This window comes from Cricetulus griseus, chromosome 6 (genome assembly GCF_003668045.3).
Source record: "Cricetulus griseus strain 17A/GY chromosome 6, alternate assembly CriGri-PICRH-1.0, whole genome shotgun sequence".
In the NCBI taxonomy this organism is placed as follows: Eukaryota; Metazoa; Chordata; class Mammalia; order Rodentia; family Cricetidae; genus Cricetulus; species Cricetulus griseus.
In genome coordinates, this window is record NC_048599.1 from 106,105,390 (window position 1) to 106,125,076 (window position 19,687).

The following is a 19,687-nucleotide window of genomic DNA, read 5'->3' on the forward strand; positions in this document are numbered from 1 at the left end:
TGGCAAGCAGCAGCACACATACACAGTAAGGAACTGGTTTATAGGAGAAGGCATATGCTTAAGTGCTTTGATTTGGGGGTAACTGACTCTTCACTTTTATCTTATAAGGCCCAAGTTTTGTTTTATTTTTAAAGGACCGCTCTGCCTTATGCTTAAGAAGCTGAAATTACAGTGTCATTTGCTAGGATAGTAATTACATGTAAGTGGGAGAACTTTTTAAAGTCAACAATAAATGTCTTACACTGTGAAAGTCGCAGCTTGACTCCCACACTCCCAATTTTGTAGCAGAGGCATCAAATGAATCGACCCTTTTGAATTCTTCCCCAAATGTGCTCCAGATGTATATAGATAGATCACTAAATATAAACTTAATTGCTTTTTTTTCATTTCTATCCTACTGCTAAGCAACTTCCATACCAAAGTGCTTGATACAGGACGAGTCCTTTACCATCCCCTATTTTCAGCATAAAATCAACTGGGTTTTCTCAGAGTGAAAACTTAAGGGTATTTAGAAGTAACCTAAGCAAATATGCTCCCAAATACAATCTGACTAGCCCTGCTGACACTGACAGATAGGCTATCACTGCCAAGCTGATGTGTTTGTTTCATTTATGATCAAGTCGTGCACTTTAAAAGTGGCACAGGGTATGCCAACGGTATAAGCCTCTGAGACCTCCCCTCATGACACAGCCTTCCACTTGGCAGTGAGGAACACAGGTAGCTGGCAGCCTCCAGCTGCAGTACCTAGGACACACCCAGTGTTTGAGCTGAAGCATGGCCTTCCTGACTGTTGGTCATCATCTTTCTTTGCTTCCATAGGCCACCAACTTTTAAAACAAGAGGCCATGTTTACTACCTCTCCTTAGCTAGCAAGTACTCCCTGATCCTTAAGTCTCTTGTAGCCATCACTTCATAAATACTTACCAGAAGTTCATGACCCCTTCTAACTGCCAAACTGTAGGATCCAGAAGCTTTGGAACTAGGAGGTATCTGATATCTCTCCCAATCCCCCCTTTTACACATGAAGAAGAGCACACACACAGCTTCAACATCAGCAGTGATTGTGTGTTGATTTGCCTTGACGTCCCCTAAAGTATTCAAGTTTTCAGTTTGACTGTATGGCTGATACGCATTTGATTTCTCTCTATATATATCAAGTATACATGTATTATACACACCTATCTGTTCCTATCATATACAAACAACACAAACAACAGATTACTTTGTTTCAATTGTAGGGAAATGTAGGTCATACAAAAAAACAATGATCCCAGCTGTGAGGTGAATTAGTTTTAAAATAAGGCAAACTTTCAGTACTTTGTGCAAACCTTTGAAGTATGAGTGGGAAGCAAGTTAAAACAAAAGAGACACAGACATGTCAGTTGTCTGATACAGGCAACCCTAATTCCAGGTCCCTACATACTACACCCGATACACAGTTCAATACAACTCATCAGGGGACAGCATGTGTAGAGGGTCAATCATTGTAGGAGGTTTAGGTAGAAGGCACAGGCTTAGGAGAAGAGAGAAGGGAATTTCTGCTGCCTTCACAATGTTCTACCTATCATGTTAAATGGGAGACAACCTTTATCACAATAACTCCTAAATCAAGATGCAGAATAAACGGCAGAGCTCTGTGGCAAGATAAATCAGCACCAGTCACTTTATACATGGTACTGGGCATATATGGAGAAGGAGACAGGGTTCCTGCCTTGCTGGAATTTATTCTTAAGTGTCAAAGGGTGAAAAAGGAGCTAATGACTATTAAATACCATTAGGACAGTGCTTCAGGCAGATGTCATGTGGCTGCCATAGAGAGCATGGGATTTCTCTAAATTTAAATTAGAAGAAATGCAATCACATAGCCAGGAAGAGAAAAGGAGGTGAAGGTCCATGAATAACTCACTACTTAGCCATTCAAGCTCTGTTTTCCTCTGTCCCCTTTCCGAGTAGCTTTAACTTCTGTCTGGGTTCGACTATAAGCTTAATGCAAAGGGAAGGGTGCTGACCCTCTTTTGCAAAGTGCTGACTTTGCAAATTGTGCTCCTAATGTAATGTGTTTTCCGGGAACCGTGGTAATTTCAAGGCTTTCTACACAGAGAATTTTTCATCAGAGCCGCACATACCCCAAGAACTGATGGAGTAGCACAAGTTCAAGTAGTATCTTCATGTCAACTTAAAACGTCCTTTGGTTTTTAGAGGGTTTGAGTATAGTAGCAGACAAGATACAAAACAGCCTTCTGTTTCTACCCAAGATGAGGAAAATCTGGTGAGCCAAAATCTCAACTAATGGAAATATATTGATTAATGTACAAAGTAACTACATCTTTGTATTGTTTGTTATTGGTTAAAATGCTTAAGAATAAGATCATTTAAAATATTTTAGTATTTGATGCTTAACATCCTTAACACCAATTAAAATTATTATTAAAAATTATTATCATTATTATTTGTGTGTGTGATATTAATGTGTGGTCATGTGTGCCAAGGCATGTGTGTGAAGGCCACAGAACAAATTGGCAGAGTCTCTTCTCTCCTTAAAACAGTGGTTCTCAACCTTCCTAATGCTGTGACCCTTTAATACAGTTCCTCATGTTGTAGTGACCCCCAAGCATAAAATTATTTTCATTGTTACTTCATAACTGTAACTTTGCTACTGTTACAAATCATAATGTAAATATCTGCGTTTTCCGCATTTTCCGGTGGTCTTAGGCAATCCCTTTGAAAGGGTTGTTTGCCCCCAAAGGATTGCAACCCATTGCCTTAAATATTTATGTGGGCTGTAGGGCTCAAACTCAGGTTACTCAGCTTACATAGTCCATCTCTCACCTGCAGAGTCGCCGTGTCAGGCCTTTTAACACCGGTATGATTGTGGATTTCAACAGATGTAGCAGGTAGGAGACTGTGCTGAAATAGGAGTGACTCAGCACTTCCTGGGTGTTATACTGATAAACAAACCCACATATTTCTTATTGGATTAATACCCACTGCTAGGCAGTAAGATTACAGTTAATAGAAATTTTATTCCATTAGTTATCTTCCACCGAATTTATACTTCAATTAAAAAGATAATCTAAAACTCTTAATTAATACAGTACTTCTTAACTGTTTAGAATTTTAAAACATTTGGGATTGTTTCTTAAGATGATTACACGGGCATTAACAAATGGAACATGGTCAATACCACTTCTCTGGACTTGTTTTTCAGTCTTTTCTTTTGTCTTATTTCTCAGTCTTTTTGGACAAGTTTTTTTTTTTAAATAATTTATTTATTTTATTTCATGTGCATTGGTGTTTTGCCTGCATGTATGTCTGTATGAGAGTGTCAGGTCCCCTGGAACTGGAGTTGCAGACAGTTGTTAGCTGCCATGTGGGTGCTGGGAATTGAATCCCAGATCCTCTGGAAGAGCAGTCAGAAATCTTAACTGCTGAGCCATCTCGCCAGCCCCCTGGACAAGTTTTAATAAATATTTCAATGAGTTCTAATCAAAATATTTCCTCATAACTATCAAATATACAACTCGAACACAATACAATGTGTTGGCCACCAACAAACCATATTAAATATCTATTTATTTCATGACAATTCATTTTAAAGTATCAGTTAGGACCATGAAGTGCACAAAGCCCTGGAAGACACAAGGGTGTAAGAGAATTAAGTGTGAGTTTAAGTGGAAAGAATCAGGACAATTAGGCTGGGTTGACCCGAGTTGTGCTGAGAGGTCTGGGCGCCTGCCATGAAGGTAGGTGACTGGAAAGGATCTGCAATGGGAATACTTACGTCATTAATTCTATGTTGGGAGTCCTTGTTGACAAAAGGACTGAACTAAAGGACTGGGAGTATCCCTCCCTCCCTCCTGCCACAGAATTAATAACACCCACACATGTTTTTGCTGAAAGTAGATAAAACTCTCCAGAGAACGTCTCAAGGCTAAATGCATTTAGCTTGTACTCCCCCAGCCATTTTATCTTACTTGAATTCTGAATTCTTACTCTAATTCCAAGTCAAATTCTTAATGGCTTAGTCAAAGAGTTGGCAAAATTCTTCCTTAGTGGACCAGATAATAAGTCTATCATGCTGTGTTGCTGATCATTGCCGTTAACTACTCAATAGTGACTCACAGCAGAAAGCAGCCACAGACAACACAGGACAGATGGGCAAGGCTGTGTGCCAACAAAACTTTATTTATAAAAACGGGCTATGTGCTGACTTGTCCTACAAGTTGTAGTTTGTGCATTCTTGGTTTAGCCTGTCAATTGTGGAATTCAGCTAAAATCACCATGTTTTCAAGAAGAGAGACAGTCTTTCAGTACACAGCATTTGCATACAACTGGCTCACCTCAGAAGTACTATCATACATGAATGCTATTAAAAACATGCCAAGTGACTCATCTACCAAAGTGTTTCTAGGTTTCATCCTCATCTTTCTGGTCTACTGAACAGAAGAACACCAATACAAGTTTGAGAGTATAGTTACCAAGGGTTTTCAGGAGCAAGAGGGTAAGCTTTGCCAGACTTGTGAGCTGAGACTAATCTGTTTCTTATCAGCTACTCAGAAAAGCATGTAAGCCTTGTTACTTTGAAAGGTATATTTTCAGAAACGAATCAAAGGCTGATATGCCACTATGCATTTGGATGAGTTTCAAAGCTTATAAAAGGAAGCAGTGAGACCCCAACAGGAAGTAGCAGTTTGTGAAGGCAAACATTTCTGCTAACACTGATACTGAGGGTGCAGGATGATGTGAATTTTCTCAGAACTAAAGATTTGATATTTGGGATGTACATGGAGATGTAAAACCCACCCAGGCCTCTCAGAGTTCCTGGCAACAGTGCATGCCCATCCTTGGCTGGATAATGAACATGAACCCAAGACTTAACAAGGAAAGAAGCAGCCTAACACACAGTTGCTGACTGTGAGCTTCTGTGATGGGGGAAGTCCTTCTGTATATATGTTTCCCTTATTGGTTGATGAACACTGTTTGTACAATGAGGCAGGAAGATAGGTGAGACTAGGAGACAAGGAGAATTCTGGGAAAGGTAGGTAGGAGAGCCTGCCAGGGGGGATAACATGTAGCCGTCAAAGGAGTAAGAGGTCTAGACCCTTTTCCGGTAAGATAAGACCATGTGGAAATACTTAGATTAATAGAAATGGGTTAATAATTAAGACAGAGCTAACCAATAAGAAGCCCTAGCCTTCGGCCATTAGTTTAATAATTAATATAGCCTCTGTGTGTTCATTTGGTGCTAGAAGCAGCAGCAGGACTTGGCAGGACAAGAAAAACTGCTAGCAACACTTCTGTGAACTCTGGTGTCTTTCAGGTAGATCTCCTGGGATCTAGGAGAATGATGCAAAAGGTTGCATGTTCAATACTATATGCTCATTGAGTACTGAGAGAAGATATGACTGACACAGGACAGTGTGGGTGTCAGGACCAAAGAAAGTGTTCCAGATGTGTATTTCAAAGTCACTTATGGTTCATTAGATGCAGATAAAATCAAATAGTATTAAAAACACACCAACTTGGCATACAGCTAGTCAATAATGGGACTTTCCATTTTAATAGTAATGGCATTTGAAAACAATATTTAGTTGGTACCCCTATACAGTATTACCACAAACAATATTTCACTCACTCCTTAGCTTCTCTGGTAAGATAGACACTTACTACATTACTGGAGAATCTATATGCTTGGTCTTCAAACACATAACAGGGAGGACGTTTCTTTCTTAGCTGTACTATGGTACTTCTCTTTCAGTCTTTCTGGATTTCCTCCTTTACTAGATTCTAATTCATGGGTGGGTGGTGAAAGTTGTTTACAAAATGATTTGACGGGGGAGGCAGAATGACAGGAAACGATTTTTAAATGACAGCTTATTTAACAACTACTCAGAAGGTATGTCTTCCTTAGTGGCCTTAAAGAAGACCGTATTCTACAGTAGAAAGACAAAATGGAAATAGTAAGGGTTGGCTGAACTGACATTAGGAGATCAGAGTCAGAGAGCTCGGGTGAATCACAATGCATTAATTCAAGCTTTTCTGTATGAGAAGGGAGAAACTATTCAATGAACTCTGCAAAGACTGAGGGAGATAACTAAGCAAGGAGATATGAAATCATTTGGAATTCAAGTGCCATTTTGAACAAGGCATTATGATGGGTGCTGTCATGAGACTGAGCACAGTCTACTCCATGCCAAATTGAAATTACAGCTTCATAAAACATGGGAAATTAAAGGAACTTGAGGGTCTAAACAGAAATGGAGTACAGGAAAGAAAAAGAGGTACCAATGAAAAGGGTCATTGCTTCCAATGATGGGTGAGCTTAGTGTGAAAAAGGGACCAAGTCAGTGAGTGTCTAACTGAAAAGGCTAAAATACACAGATTTTTGAATCAAGGGAAACCAAGCAGATATAATTTACTAAACTTTAAATGAAAGAGGAGCTATTAAGTGAATTCAGTTTTGGATGATGGCCCTATCTATCATAATGAACATTTGTATCTGGGCCACCGGTAATTGCAGGTTTGATGGGAATAGTGTAGCAAATATTTGGTACGTATTCCTCAGGTGTTCGGATACTGATTGCAATGCTAAATCTTTTAAAGTATATAATTATTAGGTCTTGTTTGAATTTGGTCCTGATTATATTCAAAGTCATAAGCATGTATTCAGAAGAGGTACAATATGGAAGGAAGTCTTTCTAACTGTAGCAATCTTGGGGGCTCCTAAATTTGTAGATGCCATTTGATAAATAATGAATCAAATTATACACGAATGTATCAGAAAGTAAAAGCTATATGATAAGTCCTGATTCATTCCATAAATGATTTGATAAAACCAGTGAAGCAATAAAACACTTAGTATAGCTCTCCTATCTTTATGCTTAGTCACAACCATGAAACCATAACAGAACAAAGTTATTTCTGAGAATAGAAAATGAAAGTCAATTATTCTGGCTTCTGGGATGCTCAAATTATGAATTCACAATTCCAGGGTTTTATGTTCATAAAATTGCAAGATGGTGTATTATTAGAGTACACAATCATATAGTTGAAAGAATACACGATAGCGTTAACGAGACCACTTCAATGTCATCCTATGCTGTCATCCAAAGACTTACTTTGAAATAACAATGTACCACTAATTTAAATAGTATGGGAATCTACATTTTAAAGAGCTGACATAACTTCTTTTGAGTTGACATTATAAAGTTCAGAATCAGACAAGTTTGAAAGAGAGGATCGAAAGAATTTATAGCATTTATCTTGATTACGCTAGGAAGGAGGGGCATAAGGGTTTTTCCTTTTGTTGGTTGTTGTGAGATATTTGTGGTATGGAATAGGACCAGGACTGAAGCACAGAAAACTCGGGCAGTAAACACTGCTGTATAGACATGGCAGGCACTACTTTTAGAGGGTCTCCTTTTATTGGAATTATCTATGCAGTGGCTAAATTACTGATAGTTATAGGCTCTTGTTAAATTAGATTTTTCTCACCTCTCCATCCTGCAGATTGGGAAAAATAAAGGTCCTGCCATGGGCCATTAGAGTGGGACTGTGTGCGCTGTGGAGATAGTTAAGAAGAACAGTGCCACTTTAACACTCTTCTTCCTAAGTATTATGGCAGGTAGGCAGGGCCAAGGGTTGCAGACAGTGGATATAAATGTTTCATTTTGGGGAGTGGGTCATGTTCAGGGAACAACAAAACAAGGGGCTATCTACATTAAAACACCACCAGACAATGATGTCATCAGGAAGGCACCATGTGGAGAGAACTCTTCTCCTGACCTGTGTGTAGTGGGGCTGGAATGTAGCCCAGATATCCCAGGAATAGAAATCATGACCACTTCCTTGGCTAGTATCTTAGCTTTGCGAGAGGGGGATAGGGTACTGTAAATGCATCCGTAGTTCTTGGCTCATTAGGCTAAAGAGGTCTCCCATAGGACAGATAAGTCTGGATAAAATAGAATGATTCCAAGAGTCAGAAATGAAGTCAAACCAGTAAGTATAAGGGCAAGAAATGAGGACAGTGACAAAAAATATTTTGTTCCTCTGATACGCCATGACACGGCATGATGGAGACAATCATAGTAAAAGCAATAGTGTGGCTGGTGTAACATAACCAACTCCCATAATGATAGAAAGACAATCCAATTAAAAGTGAATAAAAGACTTGGAATGAAACCAAAGCCATAATAGGATAACACTTTATTCCCTTCAGAGTGGCTACAATAAAGTGGACAACAGATACTGGTAAAGGTGGTGGGGTGGGTAGAAACGTCATATATTGCTAGAGTGAATGTAAAATGGTGCTGCATAAGAAAACATTAAACACAAAACTGGAAGTGGAACTAAAGAGAAGAACAAGCATAGTGAAGAGATTCTAAGAAAGCAAATAAAGCTATAATTTAATGAAAAACAAACCACAACTAAGAAGACAAACTAGTAAAAAACATCAAAATGACTAACCTACACATACCTTTCAATAATAACTCTAAATATTAACGGCCTCAACATTCCAATCAAAAGTCAAGGCTAAATGGATTAAGCAAATCTATCTGTTGTCTCCAAGAAGCTCATGCTATATTGGTGCCATAGTGGCACAAATGTTTCAGGACAACCAAGCACATTTTTAAAAACAGGACTTAAGACCTACACTCCATGATATGGGTTAAGGCCTGCACTCCCATAGGATGGAACATGGCTAAAACAGTGAGAAATCTAGGATTAGATAAGCTGTGTACCAGAGGGAAAACCTACTATTATTATTCTGCTAAAGAAACATAGCAGCAAAGTGACTCCTAGTGATATATTGCTATACCCAAAGGTCAGCATATTGCTCAAGTCTCATCAGAGAAGCTTCTTCTTGCAACACAGAGTCCCACAAGTAGACAATGTACATGACTTTGTGAGAGACTTTGAACACTCATCCTAAATAGGATGTCTTTATCAAACCCCTCCCCTCAAGGCTTAAGGATCTATGTGGAAAAGGAGGTGAAAATTTTCTGAGTCAGAGGTGGTGGATGACTTAAAGGAAACAGCATCCTCCAGACTCCATAGAATACATATAATAAACTCACAAAGACCGTGACAGCATGTATAGGACCTGTACAGGTTCAGATAAGACAAAATACCCGAACAGAGAAAGGAAGATGGATACCAAGTCCCATCCCTAACCAAAAAACTCTTTGCAAGTGATGCCTGCTGTTTTCTCCAATGGAGTGTCACTAAGTGTATCAACCACATCTGGGACAGGTCATCATAAAAATAACTCAGTGATATTTTTCTACATGTTTTGTATTTTATCCTACTTGTTTGTTTGTTTTGATTTTTTTTCAGAAAGAGAACACATTAAGATGGGTGGGGAGGGAAGTGGGGAGGATATGGGAGGACTCGGGAGGATTTGGGGGAGAAGGAATACGAAAAAATATACTGTATGAAAACTTTAAAAAATAAAATTAATTAAAAATAGAAACTCAGCTTTAAAGATACCATCTTAAAATGAAATGATGAAAAAATATTCCAAAGAAATGGGATCAAGAAGCAAGTAGGCACTGCATCCTAACACCTGACAAAATAAAATTTGAACTAAACTAATTAGAGGAGACAAAGAAGAGTACTTCATTCTAATCAAGGCATCAATTAATGATCAATTTATCAGAATATGTCACAATACTAAACATATATGCCCCACGTTGTGCTGTGCACAATTTCATAAATAGCATACTAATGGAATTAAAGACAGAGATTACCGCAAACCCAATAATAGCAGGTGACTTCAGTACCCCACATTCTCCAATAGATAGGTAATGTGCACAAAAAATATGCAGAGGAACCTCAGAATTAAATGACGTTTTACAATGTATCTAACAGGTAGCTATAGAATGTGTCATCCAAGCACCAAAGAATATACATTCTACTTGGCAGCACATGGAAGCTTCTCTAAAAATAGACCACATGCTGGACACACACACACACACACACACGCACGCACGCACGCACGCACGCACGCACGCACGCACGCACGCACACACACACCCGACCTTATAAAAACAGAAAAATTGAAATAATCTCATGTATGCTATCTGACTATTTGGTAATAAAACTTAAAGCTGACAGCAAAAAATCACAAATCTCTAGTAAGTATATAACTCACAGAGATTTAAAGATCTCATTACGGAATGATGAATGGGTCAAAAAAGAAATCAAAATATTCCTGGAGCAAAATGTAAAATGAAAACATAACAGAATGAAACCTGAGACACATTAAAAAAGTACTAAGAGGGAAGTGTATAGTCCTAAGTACAATACCAGAAAGAGGACAAATAAAGGATATAATGATGCAACTCAAGAGTTTAAGGGAAAAAAGGAACAGGGTGAAACCAAACTCAGTAGATAGCAAGAAATAATAAAAATCAAAGCAGAAATTAATGGAATAGAAATAAAGAAAATACACAAAGAATCAATGATTCTAAGAGCTGGTTGAGACGATGATATGCAAGATGGACAGACTCTCCGCCCAACTAAATAAAGGAAAAAGAAACAGAGATCATAGAGATTCACAGGGTCTCATTACAAAGAAATAGAATATTATGAGAACACTTTTAAAATGTGTACTCCATTAATAAGGAAGAGCTAAAGAATGGATGAACTTCTTGACTCATCCAAATTACCAAAGTTAAACTAAGAGACCAACAACCTAAACAGACCCATAACAGAGGAGACTGAATCAGTAGTGAAAAGCCCTCCAACCAAAAAAGCCCAGGCCCAGATGGATTCATAGCAGAATCCTACCAGACTTTCAGAGAAGAACCAGATGTCTTTTTATACTGTAGTCATTTATAATTTCCTGACCCATTAGACCCATTCCCGATACTGCCAGTGAGCAATGGAGCTTTTTTACTTCTAAAAGGTTTCTCTTTTCATATCAAATGAGCCATGTCACAAAAAAAAAAAATCTAAGACTTCAAAGCAATGGCTATGTATGAGCCTGACATTTTTCCTAGCTCTGTAGATAAATTAACTCATTTAGTGCTGCAATATGATGAGATAGGGATCTTCACTCCTTTTAAGATGTGAGGGCTCAACACAGTAATGTAAATTAAGTAGTGGAGGCAAGACTGGAGGCCACATTCTGCTTTAAACGTCCCTACTAACTACAGTATTATGTGGCTCACATGAGTAGTTGCAACCAGTGGGCTTAAACACATAAACAGAGATGCCAGATATCAGGAAACATGTAGTCCGTGGTCCCCACCAAAGAAATCTTTTCTAGAACTGTCCTATCCCATATGCTTGCTGCATATTGAGAGTGAGCACTTTGAATGCAGCTAAACATAAAACAAATGGCAATGTGAAATACAGCTGTTGAAGATGCATTGTAAAAGAATACAAACAGCTCAATATTTTCAATGTTAACTAATTTAACATGCTGATGTATGAAATGATTTATTTTGAATATGCCAAGTGAGCTATTTTAATGGATTACCACTTCTGAATGTGGCCACTAGAAGATAATAAGATTCCTATGAAGACCATATCATGGTGCTCTGGAAGGATGCTGGACACTCGAGTGAGGAGCAGAGGAATTCCAGCAATGTGACAAACCCTGGCACACCATATTATTTAGCCAGCAGAGTCCGTCAGTATATGCAACTCTTGAAATACCAAGTGGCAATCTAAAAGTCACAGATGTTACCAGCTAGTTATCTAACGCCTGTAATACAGACGTCTGCTGTAACCTACTTGCCAGATATTTCTACTAGTATATCTATATTAGGAGAAATATCTGTATATTTCTACTAATATTGTCAAAGTGTCTCAAGTTATAATTTTCCTTGTTCTGTTACGATTCAAACTTTCATGAAATGGTTACCATGTTAGAACACAGTTCAGGGATAACTCTGTTCCTGGGCCATGACAACTCATATTTGGCTTCAGAATAAACCGTCTCTTACTCTCTTTAAAAAGAAAATCAAGTATCTATTTTTTCTGATATATCCTGTCTGATATATTATTTACCCAACAGAGCTCTTCAGTATATGCAGCAAGACAATTTAAATATAAAATATTTATATTGTGGTGTTCCCTAAATGCTTAGGAAAATAGCTCATAACTTGTAGCTTTCTCTTTCAAACTATAAACCAGAGTCCTGACAGGACTTGAAGGAATTCAAACTGGGAGTGCTCTGAGGAAAACCCCATATCTGACTGAATATTCAGCACATTGCTCATCTCAATTGCCTAATAAATGTCCCATAACTCCTCACCAAATACATGAAAATGGCAGGACTTCTGAGTTAACAGTTTACACTGATACAATAAAAAATAAGGCAAATAGCACACGTATGAGATTGGTAAGGCCCCTTAAAAATCTATCTTTGGAGTTTCACTTTATCCCTCTAAATTGGGTACTGAACTTTGGGCCTCACATAGGCTCTGCAAGTACCACTCTATATTCCTAGCTTATTCTGATTCCTCTTGTTTCTCTTCTCTTCTCTTTTGAGAGCAAGTCTTGGTATTGCTTAGGTTGTCTCTGAACATGGTAGTCAGTCCTATCTCAGTTGCTCTAGTGGCTGGGATTAGAGGAGTGCATCCCCACTCCCACTTTCCTGTCCTCGATAGTCTAGTCTCAGTGTGCACAAAAGGTGCCTAAAACAAGAGTCATCCTGACTTACACAGGACTTTGAACACAATCTTTCGTATACTGTAGAAAAATATGAGGAAGCAGGAGGCTGCAATAATGGATCTCAGAAGTCTTCATGGTGAGTAGAAAAATCACATAAGCTTAGTTGTTGGGCACTGAGTTAACTTAAAGAAATCTTTCCATAGTCAACATTTGTCTTTGGTGTCTCTTCCAACTCACCAATCTGGAAGGGTAGGCACTGTATGGTTTGTAGTATGGTATCTGAAAACAGCAGGGCAAACTCTGAGAGGAACAAATGTAGACTGTGTGATTGAGTATGTAAATTCACCACATTGAAAAGTAAATGTATAAAGTGATTTGACCTTAGGACAGGGAGTCACAAAAGCAGCTCCATGTGTAATGGATCACCACAGGGCAAGGTGGAAACCACTCTTAAAGTTCATGCTATGGCATGAGGTGGGTGGGTACCAAATAATATGTGCTGTTCTTTCTCATGATGAGGTTGGAAGACCATGTTGGGAGGAATTCAGGGAAACAAATGGAGGAAAACAATACTTAGGAATAGCTGAAGGAATTACAGACACTTTCTGCAGAAGATATACTAGAAACCTGCACACCCTGGAGAGCTTTCTACTTGAGGTGGAATGCACACTTAACTGTTTTCCACAAGGCACTTCTCTGAGTAAAGAAAGGAGTCACAGCTATCAGACTGATGAAAGAACTGGTCCTCCACTCTGGAAGCATATGCAGGCAATACTCACACAATATTTCACAGAGCTTAAAAGTCCGTGGCTTAGAAGTTGTAAAGACCCAGATGTCATCTTATAAAAGAAAGCAGTTTTTTTTCCTTGGATGTCAAAAGTAATATTCTTGTCCTGGAAAACTGACTGTACTTATCACAAGCAGAGGGATAGGGGAGGAGTCTGCAGTCGATAACCTGAAAGATCTTTCCCCAAACTGTGCTTTAATTCCAAAGGGGTTTCAAAGCAATTTCACAACATCAAGTATTTAAAACATAGGTTGTTATTGCTCTTTTTGTGAAAGGGTGAAATAACAGTGATGCCCATTACACTGTGGCAGTTATCAAACAGATAACTGTGGCAGGATCAAACAGATCATTAAGGTGCCAACCTGACTTCCTGGATGCATCTGAAAAGATTTCTTGTGTCACTAACTATACAACTGTCATGGTAGTGAATTTAAGATTATTTCTCATCAGAAACAGAAATTTGTTCTCAAAAGTTGCTTTTCAAAAGCTTCGCTACAGCCTAAGTCCCAGGTGCAGGAGCCCCCCCCCCCCCCAGTATTTGTAAGACATTTATATTAGGTTACAAAGATTTTTCTAAGGAGCTAGCCAGCCTTTGTAGCAAGTGTTCCTATGAGTACCCTCACTGACAGTGGGGTAGGATTTCTTTGTTCTGTGGACCTATGTTCTAGGTATCACCAGTGCTTAAACCCTAAGAGCTTTTACATGGGTTCTGGAGGGAAAACATGTAAATCTTAACTCTCTCTCTAGAAGGAAAGCAGTAAATCAAATCATATGAGTGGTGCCTGTTTCACTCACCTTAAAATGCTTTCCACCATTCTGAGAAATCATTCCTTAAATGTTTGAATTTCATCTTTAAATTCTTATGACTATTTATGGCAATAATTTTGAAAGACACCCCCCACGACTCTGAAATAATTACAGTCACCTTATATTTAAAATTATTCCAGTATTTCCAACCTACATTCATGTTCAACTATAATAAGGTTTTAATAAATGTCTGTTGCCAAACAAGGCTTTGCTGTTTGAAAATGAAACCTAAGTGTCCAAAGGGCTGTGAAGCTCAAGAAGCTCAAGAAGGCATCTTGTCTGCCTTGTGGCTGAAACGGTGTGGCTGTGTCAATGATTCATTCATACAGTCCTAATGATAGACCTATCCAATAAAGGCCCCAGTTTAATGATTGTTAGTGTTCTATAGGACACAGCCGAATCCTCAAGTATTATTGCATCTTCATTTTCCTACTGTATCCACTTCTCATGGTTCCAATTTCCTATTCAAACTGATCTTTCAAAATGCAAAGGAAAAAAATCTACCATCAAAGGCAGATTTAAAAAGTGACTTGGAGGGTTCATTTTTCCCACCCCCAGATCGATAGACCTCCAGAAACTTCTGTCAAATGCCAACATTCCATCATGCCTTTCCCTTAGTTCTTAGCAAAGCAAAAGCCACCTAGACATGAAGGAGCCACAAAGAATCTCAGGGTTATTTTTAAATTATACTTTCCATTCCTTGCTAGCTATAAACAAAAGCTGATGAGGAGACTTATTTAGGACAGTGTTTTTCAAACTTTAATGCAACACAACCATCATGAAGACTTAAGATGACACAGATAGGCAGGCCTTATCTGTAGGGTGTCTGATTTAATGGACTGAAACAGGGCCCCAAAATTTGTGCATCTGATGAGTTCCCCGGCAATGCTGCTTCTGGCCTATAGCTGCAGGGCCATATTTCCTTTCTTAACTCAGACCATCCATGGCTGAGGTTCTTAAGTCATATTCTAGACTAGTGTCTGAAACTTCAGAAGCCACATCCTGTTCTAACTATGCTGTACAGAGTATTAATGAAGTTGTCCATGGCCATGTTGCCCCAAACACACCTTATGCCATCAAAATATTAGTAAAGTATACAACTCTCCAGAAAGAAGAGAGCAAGTGCTGTGTGTGGTGGTACACATATGTGTTTGTATGTGTAAGCCATATGACAACCTTGAGCATCATTTTAAAAACTGCCATCTACAACCTTCAAGACAGGGTCTCTGCTCTGGAGCTCATCAGCTGGCTGGCTAGGGAGCCCCACGGATACTTCTGTTTCCACCTCCTCAGTGCTAGAACTACAAGTGTGTTAACGTGGGTGCTCAGGGCTAAGCTATGGTCCTCATGCTTGCAAAACAAACACTGTCCCAACACAACTATTTCCCCAGCACCATCGAGCTGCTTCTTCAGTTGCTCCTCTATGGGCTGTAAATTTCTTAGGAAGGACTTAAGAGTATAATTCAGGAGAAGACTGTTGGAAAAGTTTCCTTGGTGGGGTTGCCTTTAACAGAAAGATCGCCATACTCACCAGAGAGGAAATATGCCCAGCCGTGTGGTGATAAAAACCATGGCAAACATGACAAACAGAAGGTCACACATTTTCTGAAATTTGGCATAATTTGCCATTTTGGCAGCCTACAAGAGGAAGGAATGCAACTTATCAATTAAATTGATAAAAGAAAAGTTTCCTTCATATGCATGAGCCCCCAGTGAGGTTTATCAATGAGATACAGCTTACCACATGCATAAGAATGTCTTAAAAAAGGCACATGCCACATGCCAGCATTTATAAATTACTCAAAAGTTTAGTGAAATACAATATTAACTATATGCAGAACTATGATTTTCACAGATTTAATAAATTATTTAGAAACCTAAAAAATTCAATTATATGGCTGATTTCAGGAAAATGGAGAGGACAAATAAACTTTTGCATCATGTGATGTTATCAAGTCAGAGATATCAAGACAGAAATCACGTAACAGGTCAATATGGAAAGTCTTCACTGTGCAAGGCCTTCACTAAATGCAAGGCCACAGACTACACAGAGTCCACAGAGCTTTTCCGTGTTTGTCTTCTGTCCCCTTTGAGGTTTGTGCTCACTTTAACAATCACAGAGGTGCTGTGGGGAGACATGTTCCCAGCATATTCTTAAAAACTTTGAGATGAGTAAAGTGTCATGACTACCATGTCAGTGAATCTATTTCAGCAGAATTTTGAACCATATTACAGGCTCATTTTCCAGTTAAAATTTATTAATGTTTCAATGTCTTCAGGAAATACTTCATGGTTGATGTTGATCACAGCAGTTTCAGTGACTATATATGTACACACACACATATATATATTATATGTATATGTATCAATATATATTAATGTTATAAATTAGTCTAGAGAGGCAACCACACTGCTTTCTCTTCTCTACCATCACTTTGAAATGATTCTAAGCAAGACCTGGTGGGCCTGGAAATGGATTGTTTTTTCTTCCTCACTTCTTGCAGGTTTGCAGAGTCCACAGCATCTAAGTGCTGTTAGAAGCTGTAGATCTCTTTTGCACACACAACATTACTTTCTATGACTTGGAAAATTAATTACTGGAAAAGACTGTTGATAGCATCCTTGGAGGCAGTCATTTAATGGTGCTAAGCAGTGCACAAAGCTATGAGAGAAATGTGTCTTAGAAGGAAATATCCATCACCTGAATGGAAGTTAAAATTATGAGCTTTTAATTTCACAAATACTTGAAGTATAACACCATGAATTACATTAAACAAAAAGTACTTTCAGACTTCTTCTGGCTAGGCATTGCCAACAAATCCATTTCCTTTTAATTCACCCACCAATAGCGACAAATAAGCAACAGCACCAACTTGACAGAGATGTGTATGCTGTAAACCCTATTTTTCAATTTCATTAATTGGACATTTCCAAGCATTATCTATGATGTCAAAAAGCAATCTAGGTTACAAAAACATTTTCCTTTTAAACCACATACTTGGATTCTTGGATTGACTTATCTTTTTTTGATGAATTCAATTTGGATGAATTCAATTGGTGGATTCAACCACTATCTCCTGTACCACAGCTCTAACCAAGCTGAATGCCAGAGATTTCCACAGGAATTAACATTGGCTGCAGGTCCAGGACTGATTTCTATATGTAGGCTGCAGCATAAATGTCCACTTCTAAGCACGTATAGGATAAATCAAATTATAATAGAATTTCAGAAGACTTCCTTCCTATTGCAGATATTTCACCTTTTAAAAACACCTTGAATGAAGTTTAGCCTGAGTCACTTAATAATCATACCCACAAGCTATTTTTTAACTTACGAAGTGTAGACAGCCTATCTTTGTCTTATAACTTTTAGGGACCAGAATCTTTGGTGAGGTTTTACACTCAGTTCAAAACCTTAACTCATTGCCTCTATTAAAGATTAAATGTATATGTACATTTGTGGCTCCTGTTGCAGTAACAGATCATCAAGGAGACCTTTGTCTTTACAGCAACAGAACCATGGCCCAGTAGGAAAAAAATGACTCCAAGAGTCACTTCTACATGAACTCTGTACTCTTTTAAGTTAATTTTGACCAGTTATATAATTTCTTAGTATAAAGTGATAAGACTTACTGAAGCACATAACTTTACTTAGCACAATTTTGAAAGTGATAAATTCCTTTTTTTTTTTTTTTTGGTTCATTCAAAAATGTATTGAGCAGCTAAGGATACAAAGGTATTAAAACACGGTCAGAGATGAGGCATATGCACAAGTGTAGAAAGCAGTAAAGTTCTCTGCATCACAAGAGTGAAAGAAAAATGCTTTAGGAAAACAAAAGATTGCTTCCAGCATGCAAGGCAGGGTGGGGGGTGGGGTGGATGGCCAATCAGGAAAGGGGATTGAGATTAAAATAGAAGACTTCAGTCTGGATTGTTGATGGTACTCGGTATGGGCTATATTGTTTTTCCTTTTCCTCTTTCCCCATCTTTGGGCTTAATTTACCAGTAGTGCCCAGGACTGTTCAATGTGCTTTTTCTATACTTGCTTGCATTTCTGCCTTAATGTCTTCTACAGAACTAGGTCCTTTTGGGGTTTTAGGAGTTTTTTCCTGTTTTTTGAAGGACTCTTGACCTTTTGATCTTGGTGTTGATGGTTTTAAGTCTTTTCCATTTTGGCTTGATTTTTGTATATTTTTGGCTGGGGTATCTCATACAGATTTCTTCACTGGAACTTTTTCTTCAGTTTCTTCTTCATCAAAATCATCATCATCATCTGCATCCTCCTCATCATCTTCATTGATTTTTTTTCTGTGGAACTTTGTTACCACCTCCAGGAGCAGATCACTTGCTTAAGAGCTTTATACCCTCCTCTTCTTCATCTTCTGACTCTGCATCTTCCTCTACAGCTACTAGGTGCTGTCCACTAATGTGCACAGGCCCTGAACCACACCTCAACTGTAAGACCACAGGTGGTGTAATTTCAAAGCCCCCAAGAGAAAATGTACAGACATTTTCAAAGTTTTTAGTGTCACTTTAATAGTTCATTGCTTCTGCCTCTATGATGTGTAATTTGTCTTTTGCCCCTGCCCCTAAACTAACCATTCTTAGTGACAACTGGTGTTCATTCTCATCATTATCCACCTTAAAGTGATAATCTTTGTCAGCTTTTAGTTCACAACCAAAAAGGTAGTTCTGTGGCCTAAGAGGTCTCATGTCCATTGAGTCTTCCATGAGGTGGAGGCGTGTACTTCGGTGTGAGAGAAGTTGGACGGAGGACACTGCCTACTGCTCCTCAGAACAGACACACAGGACGGAATCACACCAAGGGAGTGATAAATTCTTTACAAATCTTTAGTATAAAATGTAGTATTCATATACCCTTTGCATTGTTAAAACCATTAGGATGATATGCATACTGGTAACAAAAAAATCAAACTGCTTAATTTTATTATGACTACTACACTGGGTTATATGCAGTTTTCAAATAAATCAGTGTGACACTTAGAAAATATATTAAAACCATGATTTTTCAGTTGTAAAATCAACCATTCAAAGGTGGACTGGTTAAGGCTTCTAGTTTCCTATTACTTAAGGATACGAACAAAGCTTACTCTGCACAGACATTTTCATGCCATTGTAACCCACTAAGAACAGCCAGCAGTTTCAAAGTATCATCCATCACATTATAGGACTGCTGGTCTGGGGACCTGGTGACTTCTGGATTTTGTCTTCTCCAAGATGAAAGGAAAATTTTTACCTCTAGAAGAGCATCAGCTGAGTCGTGAAGACAGAGGACCAGGGTCCCTACTCGGGCCATGTTGTTGACATATGAAAAGCTTAACAAGAAAATACTTGCAAGGTGGTGCAGGAACATAATGCCGAAGTCCTGAAGGAAAGAAAAACAAAATAAAGTCAGTGTTCAGCAACATCATGGTATTTCCACCAATCTATTTAATCTCTAAGCAACAC

At 38.5% G+C, this 19,687-nt stretch overlaps 1 protein-coding gene and 1 pseudogene across 2 annotated transcripts in view; both read right to left on the reverse strand.

The window, feature by feature from the left end:
• Window positions 1-19,687, reverse strand: part of Cers6 (ceramide synthase 6) — a 248,229-nt gene that overhangs the window by 28,182 nt on the left and 200,360 nt on the right. For both annotated transcript variants that reach the window (XM_027420254.2, XM_027420253.2), the window contains exons 7-8: window positions 19,476-19,604; window positions 15,750-15,856 (exon numbers count right to left, since the gene is read on the reverse strand). In XM_027420254.2, coding sequence (XP_027276055.1) covers window positions 15,750-15,856; window positions 19,476-19,604 — 236 coding nt within the window. The remainder of the gene's footprint in view (window positions 1-15,749; window positions 15,857-19,475; window positions 19,605-19,687) is intronic.
• Window positions 18,079-19,382, reverse strand: LOC103162371 (annotated as a pseudogene).